The sequence below is a fragment of the Aptenodytes forsteri genome, unplaced genomic scaffold (assembly GCF_000699145.1).
Source record: "Aptenodytes forsteri isolate BGI_AS27 unplaced genomic scaffold, ASM69914v1 Scaffold209, whole genome shotgun sequence".
Classification (NCBI taxonomy): domain Eukaryota; kingdom Metazoa; phylum Chordata; class Aves; order Sphenisciformes; family Spheniscidae; genus Aptenodytes; species Aptenodytes forsteri.
In genome coordinates this window covers 190406-201667 of record NW_008795034.1, presented here as the reverse complement: position 1 = coordinate 201667, position 11262 = coordinate 190406, and the positions used below count along the sequence as shown (strand labels likewise).

The following is an 11262-nucleotide window of genomic DNA, read 5'->3' as shown; positions in this document are numbered from 1 at the left end:
GAGGGGGCTCGGGGGAGTTTCTCCTCGTTGTGCCACCGCCCTGCCGCGCTTGCCTGCAGGGCCTCCTGCTCCGGGGTGAGCTGCTCGAGCAGCTGCCCGAGCCCCCTCAGGTGGGCATGGGTGGGTGCTGTTGGCCGCCGCATGCCTGAGCAGTGCCGGAGCCGCTCCGGAGCTCGGACTGTTTGCTGAGATTCCCAAAGGATCTTGTTTCTCTCTGTGGTGGCTTTGGAAATCTCAGCTGAAAAGTGATGGTGGCTCTGACAGTGCTGGTGAAAGGCATCTTTTTGCGCTTTACCTGTGGTGCTCCTAGTTTGAGGTGGATCTGTACCAAAATGAGTCAGCCTGCCAGACTCCCCTGGACCGGCACTACCACGAGGAGATCCTGAAACTGGAGAAGGCTGGAGGTCGGAAGAACTATCGCATCTTCACCTACACTGATCATGACCGATTCACCAACCTAGAGGAGGTACCAGGTCTTAGTTATGCATAACCTATACAGCAGCGTCTGTCAAAACCGCCAGGCCTACTGCAGAGGGAACATTCGTCAGTTCTTGGCTGTGCAGAAGCAAGCCAGGTGTCCTGTATGCAGGAAAACATACTGCTTCTGCAAAGCAGTTTCACCTGGTGCCCCAGACCCGGGATGAGATCTCCCTGTTTGAGAACGATGGCCAGGGGAGCTTGGAGGGACCTGGCTTTGTAGCATTGCTCTGTAGGTAACTTGTTGGGTGGAGTTTAGCTGTACTTTGCCACAAGAACAGCGAATGAAATCTAGTCTTTTAGCAGTTTGTCCTTGCATGTGGGTGCGTGCGTACCTGTTCTCTGCTCCAAGAGTGGAGCTGTGTTTGGGAAAGATGTCCTGTTATGATTAAGCTAGTTCCCGTCTGTTTCTCTCTTCCAGCACTGCCAGAAGGTAACTGACTCAGATCATGAGGTGCCATCATATCTGGCAGAGAGGATGGCCAATGTGAGGAGGAGAAGACAAGACCATAGGCCAATGTGAGTGCAAACTGGGGCTCGGAGCTTGCTAACACAGGTTTCCTGGTGCTGGTGCCCCAGCTGCGGAGCAGCCTGGCCCGTGGAAGTTGGTGGCTTGAGCTGTGTCGCACTTGGAATCCGTCAGTTTGACTCCTTGTCGTGGGGGGTTCGGTGCTGCCTGTGCCAGGCTGCTGAGGTGAGCTGTGACTTTGGCTGTTCTGTTGTTGACAGAGAAGCAAGTTCTCTGAAGTCGAAAATCGTCACCTGGGAACCCTCAGAAGAATTTATAAAGAACAATCATGTTATTAACACTCCTGTCCAGACCATGTACATCATGGGGGACTTGGGACCTTATGGGAAGTAAGTAAAATCCTGAAGTGATCTTAATTTCCCAGAAGGAAACCCATCTTCCCTCCTTACTCAGATCTCCTGTTTCTTTCATTAGTTAAGGGGAGAGAATTCCAAGAGCTCAGTAAGTCGGGCTGCTTTCTTTCTGCCTCTGTCCTCAGTTGCGAGGTAACTGAGTGTATCCCTCCAAAAGGCTTCTTAAACTGATGTAGGAAAGTATGGGTGTGTTTGTTCCCTTCTGTACCCCCATGTGCCTTTACCAGCTCTGCTGTTCCACAGCAAGAGAGTGTCCGTCTTCTCTAATAAGACTGTGTTTCTTGATGTCTTCTGTTAGGCTTGGTCACAGGGAGTATGAACATGTTCTTTGCACAATCAAGGTGGACAGCAACGGGGTGATCACAGTGAAGCCTGACTTTACTGGCACCAAAGGAGCCTACCGGTGAGTGGGACAGGGCCGGTACCTCTTGTGGGACTGATACAGAGGGCTGAAATGGCTGTTTCCTGGTCACCCTTCAGGCAGTGGATCAGCACTTAAATTGAGGGATTTTTTTTTTAGTTTTATTCCAGAGATTTCTAAGACAAGATTATTGTGTACTTGTGCTTGGTGTCACTGCATGTGTGATGTGTGGGGCTTTGGTGCCAGTCACTAGGGATACAGGTTATGCATATGCTGGACACAAGCGAGTCTCCCTTTTTGAGTCATTGATGCTGGCAGGCACTTGGGTGTGAGGAGGGGGCCATTAGTGCCTTTGTGTTACTGCACAGGCCTGGTGGAGGGGGGGACGGCTGTGTCGGGGTGGCACAGTTGATGCTGTTGCTGCTTGTGCCTATTCTCTGCGTAATGGGGGAGTTTTGCCCATGTGTTTTGGGGCTCTGCAGGATCGAGCTGGATGGAGAGAAGCGAGAGGTGTGGAAATACACCATTGAGAATGCGTCTGTCCAAGTGCAGCCAGAGGAGGAGGAACGCGAGCAGTGTGTGTTCAGAGACGTAAGGACCGGCCTCCACTGGTCGTATTGACTAGTTCTCCTGATTTGACAGAGGGAGCTCAGACTCTCATGTAGATGTAATTGTTAGTGCTGTAGACACCTAAAGTTGACAAAATGAATGTCACTGGCAGTGAGTCTCATCATGCCCAGCAATTTGAGAACTCCAACAAATACTCCCTGACTGCTTCATTCCTTACTTTAGGTGAGGCCTTGTCCGGTATTAGGTGTGTTGGCCTCTGAGTACAGTGATCTATGTAGTGAGAACTGATGCAAGAAACCACCTAAATTCGTGCCTTTCTAGTGTCACCTGCCAATGGTTTTCCTTCCCTTTTGAGCAGTGGGCAAACCCTTTCCTTGGTCTTCCTCTTGCTGCCTGTATACTTATTGAATGATTTCTTGTTACCCGTGATGTCCCAGGATATTTGGATTTCATTTTGTCTTGATCTTTCTGAATTGCCTTTTTGGCTGTGGCAGTTCATAAGGTACTTAATGTTTTAGTTTTTCATTTGTACGTTTCCTTATTGTTTTTGTGGTCAATAAGGAAATCATGATTTCGCTACGCTGATCTCCCATCTGTTGATTTCATTGGAATAGTTTATGCCTGTGTTTTTTAGCATGTCATTTAAGATCTGATTCTTCAGAGCTTCTTTTTCCCTTAGATTGGCCTTTGGTGAAGTCTCCTCTGAAGCTGAAGTTCCATGCGGTGTTAGCCATTATGCATCTTTGTTCTATTAGATTCTTATATTCTCTATATCTGCTATAATGATTAAAAAACCCTGTGTGGTAAGCCTGTCAATGATTTAGATTGGTTTTAAGTTATATCCATTGCAAGTTTTGCAATAAGTAAAAACATATATAATCAAAAAGACATTTTTTCTAATCCGCTTGTTCTGTGTTTTCAGCTGTACAGTCGGCACAAGGAATACCTCAGTGGTCTCGTAGGCTCAGAATTTGAAATGGTGAGTACCAGCGGCACTCGGCAGGGACCTGGCGCCCTGCTGCCTTTGGAGACTGTTGTCCTTGTTAGCAAAGCTGCCATTTGTACCACAGTCTCCAAAGGCTGTTTCATTCTGGGGGGTTGTTGGCAGCTTTTACCTTGTGGCTTCCAACAGAAAATTGGGTCAAAAGGGACAGGTTGCAATGGATATGGGGCCTGCAGAGATCCATCCTGCATCTGTTGGACCAGCAGCAGAGTGTGCTGAACGCTGCAGTCTCTGAAGGCTTGTCTGAAGGCCTTTGACTATAATACTTTAAGAAGAAAGGAAGGTTTATATCTTTTGGGATAGTGATTGCTGTTAACTTCTTGAATGTCAAACACGTCTAAGTGCCACTTTGTTCGAGTAAACAGCCCCTCCCACCCCCAAACTCATGCACAGTTTCCCTTCTCACTGAACTACTAAGACTGCAATCTTTTTTGCTCAAATCTTGTTTGCCAAAGTGTGAAAGTTGTTGTACTTTCTTGTACTTCGATAGAGTGTCTCAGCTCCTCCTATGCTTCCCCTTGCGCCCCCCACCTTGGGCAAGTGCAGTAACTACAGGAGAAACAGGACTATGATTTCTGCAAGTGACTTCTCACTACTGGTATTATATCCATCTCGAAGTCTGTAAGAGACCGATTTACAGAATAGTAAACTCCTGCAGTCTAGGAATTTGGTCTCTCTAGAGAGTCTCTCTCCAGAGGGACTGTTCACTTCTGAAAAGTGATACGAGAAGTCATGACTCCTGCCTAGGCAGCAGAGTGAATCATTCATGTACAAACGTCTGAAAAATCTGTGTGGGACCCTGTTGGGAGGGGATTGTATGAGGTTCCGCCAGTGGTCGTTGAACTCTTTATCTTGTTTATCTGCTCGTTCTTACAGACTCTTCCTGGTACACTGCGACTTTTTGTGAATGGAGAAATAGGTGAGTCCTTATTATAAACAGTAACTACAGGGGCAAATCTGGGTCTGCTGGGATGGCTGAGGCTATGAAGGGTCCAAGGATTCTTGGATCACAGGCCGGTCCAGAGTTGGTGATTCTCTCCCTAGAATCCTTTACTTCCTCCTTCTCCTCCCCTGTTTTTGTGGACTAACCCCTTGAGTGGCATTTACAGATTGGAAGTTACAAATACTGCAGCTGTTCTAGGAAGACGTACAGATCTGAAAAAAGGAGAGCAGATTGGGAAGTTAATAGAGATTATAGCAAAGAGAGCAATTAGATGTGTGACCTCCCTAATCTGGTTAGTGATATGGGGATAGGGCTAGTCTAGAGAAGGAATCTTCTCTCAGGGACATATTCTGTTACTTTGAAGACCGTGGCTTTTCCCAGTTTCCAGCAGTAATTGGTTGTCCCTGGGTTTATTGGTGCTGGCTCTCCCAATCTACAGTCTACAGTGAGTTCTGGAGGAGCTTGTGTGGAAGTGAGCAGCTGAAGTTCACTCTCTCTTCTCAGTTTCAGCTCAAGGCTATGAGTATGACAACCTCTATGTTCATTTCTTCCTGGAGCTGCCTAACCGTAAGTATTGACGTTTCCAGCCATATCACAGCAGTTTAAGGAATGAAGCATGCTTTGGCTGGTCCATCAGATCAGCTCTGCTGAAAGTCAGTAAAAGTTAATGTTGGGGCTGGGACCTAGTCAGAGTCTTCAGAGCTAAAATTGCAGAACTCAGTTGTTTGAACTAAACTCATGTCTGGGAGAAAGTAGCATCTTCCCCTTTCGTCTCTTCCAAATCAGCCTGGGACATAGAGGTCCATTGGCTTCTCAGCCAGTGGTGATCGTGTCCAGCAGCCTACCCAAAGTTCATTCCTTATACTGCGGAGAATAGCCCTCCTGTCTTCTCCGTCTCAGCAGTGACCTTGTCTGATTTCAGTGCTCACCATCATGTTCTCATGTTTTGTGCTGACACTAACATATTGAATTTTGACTGATAAATAAGGTTCCCAGCACTAACATGCACATCCTGCTGCATATTTAATTCCCGTGAAGCTATGGCTATGGCTCCCCTGCCTGGTTATACCCTGATGTTTTGCCTGAAGAGGTACCGCTTTTGCTACTCAGTACATTTAGATAAGGTTCTACTTTTCTCTTATGATGGAGTTGGTGCTTTTCATTGACAGTTCAGGGTGTTCTGGGGAGCAGCCGTTGCCTGGAAAAAGATAGGGTGGGACACACCTAGGGAAATTCGGTGTGGGTGATGTTATGTTATCCCAGTCATCTGGGACTAACATTCTCCTTTGAGCTGCTCTGGTTTGTGAGTCCTCCCTCTCACCCAAAGCATTCACCACTGTGCTCACGTTCTCCTCTTCTCCCAGAGTGGTTGAGCCCCGCGTTCCAGCAGCTATCAGGAGTGACACAGACCTGTGCCACCAAGACAGTGGGCTGGGTAAGGACGCTTTCAGACCTGCAGAGAAGTTTGAACAGGCATTCTCTGAAGTGGAACATGTGTAACAAGCTACAGATATATTCAGTAAAGGTCCTGACTTGAGAGCTCCTTTCAAGGGCAGAGCATGTTTGGGATTCTCCTCATTCTAGTCATACTTGCCATTTTTCAGGGTGCCACTGTGTCCAAATAAAACTAGACCAAATAAAACTGCTTCAAAGCAGTTTCTGGAACCTCACTTTTTTCTTCCTTCTGGCTGATTGATTGCCTTTGGAGCTTTGATTTTTGTGTTCTCAAACGCTCAGAGTTAACAAAGCATTGTTCTGGCTTGCCTGGGGCAGGAATGCACACAGCCTCTAAATTGATTTCTCAAAATGAACCCTCCTCCTATCTGGGAAGTTGGTTCCATTGCTGTCTCCAGCTCCTCTCTTACAAAATTTGAATTTTATCAACTTTTTAATGTCTTTTATGTGAGCTAGTTTGCATATTACAAGAATAATTATCATACAGCATTTCAGTAATACCATTGTTTGAGGTATTTTGCTTGGCTCCTGTAAAGATTGTGGCGGTGTAGTAGTTGCAACTGGCTGAATTGTCATTTGAGGTGTGCTACTCTTTCCCCTTTTTCATTATTTTTAACAGCCTGTTGCATCAACGTGGCGCTTGGGAGTGTATGCAGGTCCATCATGCAGTCAGGTGTTTGTTAGTCTGTTGTGACTGATCTTGTTTGGGCATCATTACCTCTTTTCCACCGTTGGTTCTTTTCTTCCTGCTCTCTGTGCCCCCTGCAATGCTAGTGGTGAATTCTCTTGTCCAGGAATCTGATCTCTGTCCTGTTCCTTTTCTAGGATAATGTGGCATACTTCTGCTACCCCTTCACTTTGGAGATGTTTTTCACCCAAGGAGACGAATCGGAAGGTGTGTTTCCTTGTTGCTCTGAAATGTGAAACTCTGAAATCTTTCGATCGCAGTGTAGGCATCGTGCTGTCTGGCATGTTGTTGACCCCTCACCAAGATGAAAGGACAGATGTAAACAAAGGGAAATGTTGCTTGTTCAGCAAATGTTCACCCTGTCACCACACAACCTCTGGACACATATTATATTTGCCCTGCCCAGCAATGCATTAGCATTTGTATGGATTCATTGATGTTGCCCTGCTTCCAGGCTGTAGTCAGCTTTATCCAGTTGCAAAACTACTTGGATCTTAGCTTGTCTGTCTCAGAATGCCTGGCATGCTGGTCTGTGTTGCCGTGCCTGGTGTACTGCATAGAGCCCTGGGACTCTGCAGCAGAAGAAACAGGCAGCTTTGTTGTACACAACTAAAACTCCGTGCTGAGCCTTACGTTTCTAGACATAGTCAGTGACCTGTATAATCTTTGTGTAGTTTATGTCACTTTGAAAATTCCAGCTCTATTTTAAGCTGGGCTTCTCTGCTGCCTGTTCCTGCTGCTTCACTACGCTACTGCTGCTTCCTCACCAACCCCATTGCTCTTTGGATTGCAATTGCTAGGGACAGCTTTGCGGCGTGCCTTGCCACTTGAATCCAATGTACGCATTGGATTTGAGTAGTCAACCAACACTAATGAATTTTCGGCCTAGAATAAGCACAATGAGTTTGTTTCATCATGGAAAAAATAAATGCTTGGAGACCTGTAGGAGAATCCAAGTTAATAATCCCCCAATAATGGTGGGAAAGGTCAGAGATAGAAATGTTCCCCTGTTTGGCATCAGATCATTCACAAAAGATTGTCTTGTCTGCTTGAAGATAATTGAGAAACCAGTTTGGACTTGCTCTCAAAACAAAGAATTTTCCCAAATTTTTAACGTCAATAATTCTGTTTTCATCCTCAGATCTGAGGGTTCAGCTTTTACAGGGGAAAATAATCACCCATACATCTAAGTTAGTCATTGTAGAAGTAGTACAGAAAGGACTTCCTACTAGTGGAGTTGGGCATTTAGCAGTTTTTTTTCTCTGTGATAGTCTCTCTCACAAAGCTGTGATCTGCTCCCCTTCCTTGCAGACAGTCTCCCTCAGTGGCCTGTTCTCTACTTTGAGGTCCTGTCCCTGGATTTCTGGCAGAGGTATCGCGTTGAAGGATATGGTTCTTTGGTGCTGCCAGCATCTCCAGGTAAAACATACTTGGGGCATTATGTTAATTGGGAGAATGAGTTGAGTGGTTCTGTTGGGAATGGATTCAGCTGGTCGTGGGGAAGCTTTGCCTTTGCATGCTGAAGGGGATAATTAGCTGTCTGTGGGGCAGCAAAGAAGGATTTGATGCATCCCGCACCATTCTGCCTTGTTGAGATGCATCTTGTGTTGCTGTCCTTGCTCCTTCAGTGGTTCTGTCACAAAATCTTGTGTGATAAAGCTCTGGGGTGATGCTGCATATCCATCTTTACAATAGCAGTAGCCCTCTCTGTCCCACATGGAATCTGAGGGTCACAACTATTCTGACACCCCCGTGTAGTAAGGAGATGCTCCTCATGGGCAGGGGGTACTTTCAACGCTGGCTGTGTGACTGGATGGGGCTGACTCACTGGGAAAATGTTATAGAGATACCGTGCAGTGTTTCCATTTCCAGCCTACGTGGTTTGGGTCAGCAGGTATCCATCTACCATGCTGTCCTCTGTGACTCTGAATAGATTGTTGGTCACAGCTGCTAAGCTGCCCTGTTGTCCTGGGTCAGGTCTCCACATGCTCACCATCCCTACCTGGCGCCCTGTGGAGCTGGGGACAGTCGCTGAGCTGAGGAGATTTTTCATTGGTGGATCTCCTGAGCTGGAGGACATAACCTACGTCAGGATACCATCAACCTTCAAGGTGGGCTCACCTGCAGGGCATTGCTCTTGCTGGGAGATGGTAGATTATGCTCACGGCTTCAGATGTCTGTGGACAGCCTGGACCAGATTTGAATAAGGATGAGCTGGTGGTTCTGTCCCTCTCACTAAAGAAATGTCTCCTCTGTGAGACTTGTGATCATGAACGGAAGAACGGCAAACGCTGAGGCAGAGCGCTCTGCCTTCTGAGGTGTGTGCAGCTTAGAGAAGTGGGTGAGCACGGACCAAAGCCTTGACCTACCCCTGCCTGTGCTGGCCCTGTCCAGAAAGTGTCTGTCAGGTCAGCATTTGTTACCAGCTATAGACTTCTTCCTGTGTTTTTGTAAGGAATCTGGGCTGTACTGCGCCTGGAACAGTTTCCCCAAGCAAGAAGCCGATGGGCGTGAGGCAGGCAGAAATTTCACAAGAATTTTCTTAAGAAAGCTGCAGAGGTGCTTGCTGGTGTAATGAGCAAGTTGATCTTAGTAGCAGCTTTGGGAATGAGCCCTGATGCAGTTGTTGAAACCTTCCTCCACCGCACTATCAGCTTGCTAGTGTTTAGGTCCTGCCCTCAGCACAGCCTGGAACTGTCTGCCCTTCTTTTGGACCTCGTTTTCTGTGTGCAGTGGGGAAGGGAGAGACTCTGCCCACAGGAGTGCATGCTCCTGGTGGGACACGTTTGTTTTCACTAGGGTCAGCCTGCTGCAGCAGGTTGCAGGCTGTGGTTACTCTAATTTGTGCTGTCCTTGCAGGGAGAGCGTCTGAGCCGCTTTGGTTTTCGCACAGAGACAACGGGGAGCGTCACGTTCCGGCTTTACTGTCTGCAGCAGTCTAAGTAAGTGCAGCAAAGCGAGTACAAGCTCCATCTTGTGTGCTGTGTTTTGGCAGCCCTGACCTCCTACTGTACTTCTGTGCAGAGCCTTTCTGGAAACCAGTGCCCTGAGGCAGCGCATGCAGAGTGTACTGGACCGGCTTGGAGGCTTCAGCCAGCAGAGCTCTGTCTACAATGTTTTGGGTAGGGCTTTCGGTGTCATTCTCCCTGGTGAGCCTTTGGCTCACTTTTGCCCCCTTTTTACAGAGCAGGCAGGGTATTTCAGGAGAATCCATTACTGTGGGGATAATTGCCCCCCCATCAGCTCTCTGAGTCCATAGCAGAGGTTAAATGTTCTCATGTGAGCTGGAAGCTTCAGGAGGCATCAGCTCTCAGCAGGCAGGAGGGAAAACCACTCTGTGAGGGCAAAGCCTAGGCTGGGCTGCCCAGTCTTGCCTGGCACTGAGCATAGCTCGTGGCACTGATGCACAGGCTCTGTCTCTGATTCCATTATGCACAGAGCAAAGACAACGCTAGAAATAAGTGAAGAGAGCAGCAAGGGCCAGGTGCTTTGTTGGTGGAACTTAGTAATAGGAAGTGAGACTCCTGCTCCAGGAGAGATGATGTTCACTGGACAGACTCATCCCTCCCCTTCCCTGAGGCTGTCTGATGCGTTCTGTCTTGCTGTCACCTGCTGTGTTGCAGAGGCTTTCCAGAGGGCACGGCGCCGGATGCAGGAAGCACGCGAGAGCCTTCCTCAAGACCTCATCAGCACCTCTGCCTCCACCATGCACCAGTCGCAGGAGCCATGATCGACCACCTCCACTGCCTGGGAGTGCTGAGCATCTTCTCTCCGACGCAAGCTCCCGTTGTTCAGCAGGAGTCACAGTGCTGGTGCCTGCAAGCTTTTGAAGCCCTTCCTTTGTCGTTTTCCCTGGATGGGGGAAGGAGTCTGTAACACATCCAGACCCAGAATCTTTGCATTTCCACAGGTACCTGTGGAAGGAGCCCCATTTTTTTCAAGGCATTTTGTTACCAGGCCCTAACAATACAGCCAATTGTTCATATTTCTGCTGAGCAGACCAAAATACTGACATGGGACCTGTGAACCCTTTAACACCTTTTCAGGAATTGAATAGTAAATGATTAGAAAAAATTCAAGTCTACATGCCTTGGTAAATTTAGTTTTCTTCTTTAAGAAGAAGGTGATGTTGAAGGTCAAGGCATGAATGCTGTTTGAGATTTAATGAAACGAGTAGGTAACTTCTTGAGAAGTGCTGGTAATCATTGTCAGCATTTGTTGCTATAGGTCAGTCAATAGTAAAACGAATCTGTCCACCTGTCCCTTAAGATTGATTCATTCCTGGAGAGAGAGCTCTCTGCCACCTGTAATATATGAAATCAAAGCAAGGGAATGACGTTTGACAGATTGAGAACTGGAGAAAAGGGTTACATTCTGTATTTCCTTGTATGTGCCCATAACATTCCTGGCGCTGCAGTGATGAGCAGGAGGATGCTTTGTTCAAGGATACAACTGAAAACACGCATTCCCCTTAGTTCATAGAACTTTGGCTGGGGCTGGATGGTTTGCAGACAACGAGAGCAGATTATAACATTTGCACAGCAGCTGAACTTTGAACTGTTCAAGCTGTTCATTTGAGCTATGGTTCATTGTTCCCTCTCTGATTGCGGTACGCTGCATTGCTTCCTGGGGAAGCATGTGTGTAACCAGTTTTTACCCAGTTTCTTCTGTTCTTTTCTCGGACTCTTTTTTTTTTTTTCCTCCTGTTTTTGTTCCTGTCTCAAGTTCACAGGAGCGAGGCTACCTGCAGGCGGACAGCGTTGCATTGATTTGTGCTCAAGTCACTGTGTTCTCCACCTCTGCTCCCAACACAAGGGATAGGAAGAAAAATCTCAGGCTGAGATCGTGCAGGTCTGAATGTGCCTGTAAAGTTAGAATTCACA

The 11262-nt window shown here is 47.3% G+C and overlaps 1 protein-coding gene across 1 annotated transcript in view; it reads left to right on the top strand.

Annotated features, from left to right (window-relative positions):
- The window catches only part of MKS1 (Meckel syndrome, type 1), a 14338-nt gene extending 3363 nt beyond the window's left edge, over positions 1-10975 (top strand). The window contains exons 2-16 of the mRNA XM_009276418.2: positions 311-466; positions 899-996; positions 1207-1335; positions 1658-1762; positions 2203-2311; positions 3213-3269; positions 4170-4212; positions 4741-4803; positions 5601-5671; positions 6517-6586; positions 7691-7798; positions 8357-8490; positions 9239-9321; positions 9404-9501; positions 10003-10975. Of these exons, the coding sequence (XP_009274693.1) occupies positions 311-466; positions 899-996; positions 1207-1335; positions 1658-1762; positions 2203-2311; positions 3213-3269; positions 4170-4212; positions 4741-4803; positions 5601-5671; positions 6517-6586; positions 7691-7798; positions 8357-8490; positions 9239-9321; positions 9404-9501; positions 10003-10109 (1431 nt within the window). The 3' untranslated portion in view covers positions 10110-10975. The remainder of the gene's footprint in view (positions 1-310; positions 467-898; positions 997-1206; positions 1336-1657; positions 1763-2202; positions 2312-3212; positions 3270-4169; positions 4213-4740; positions 4804-5600; positions 5672-6516; positions 6587-7690; positions 7799-8356; positions 8491-9238; positions 9322-9403; positions 9502-10002) is intronic.
- The last annotated feature ends 287 nt before the right edge of the window (positions 10976-11262 follow it).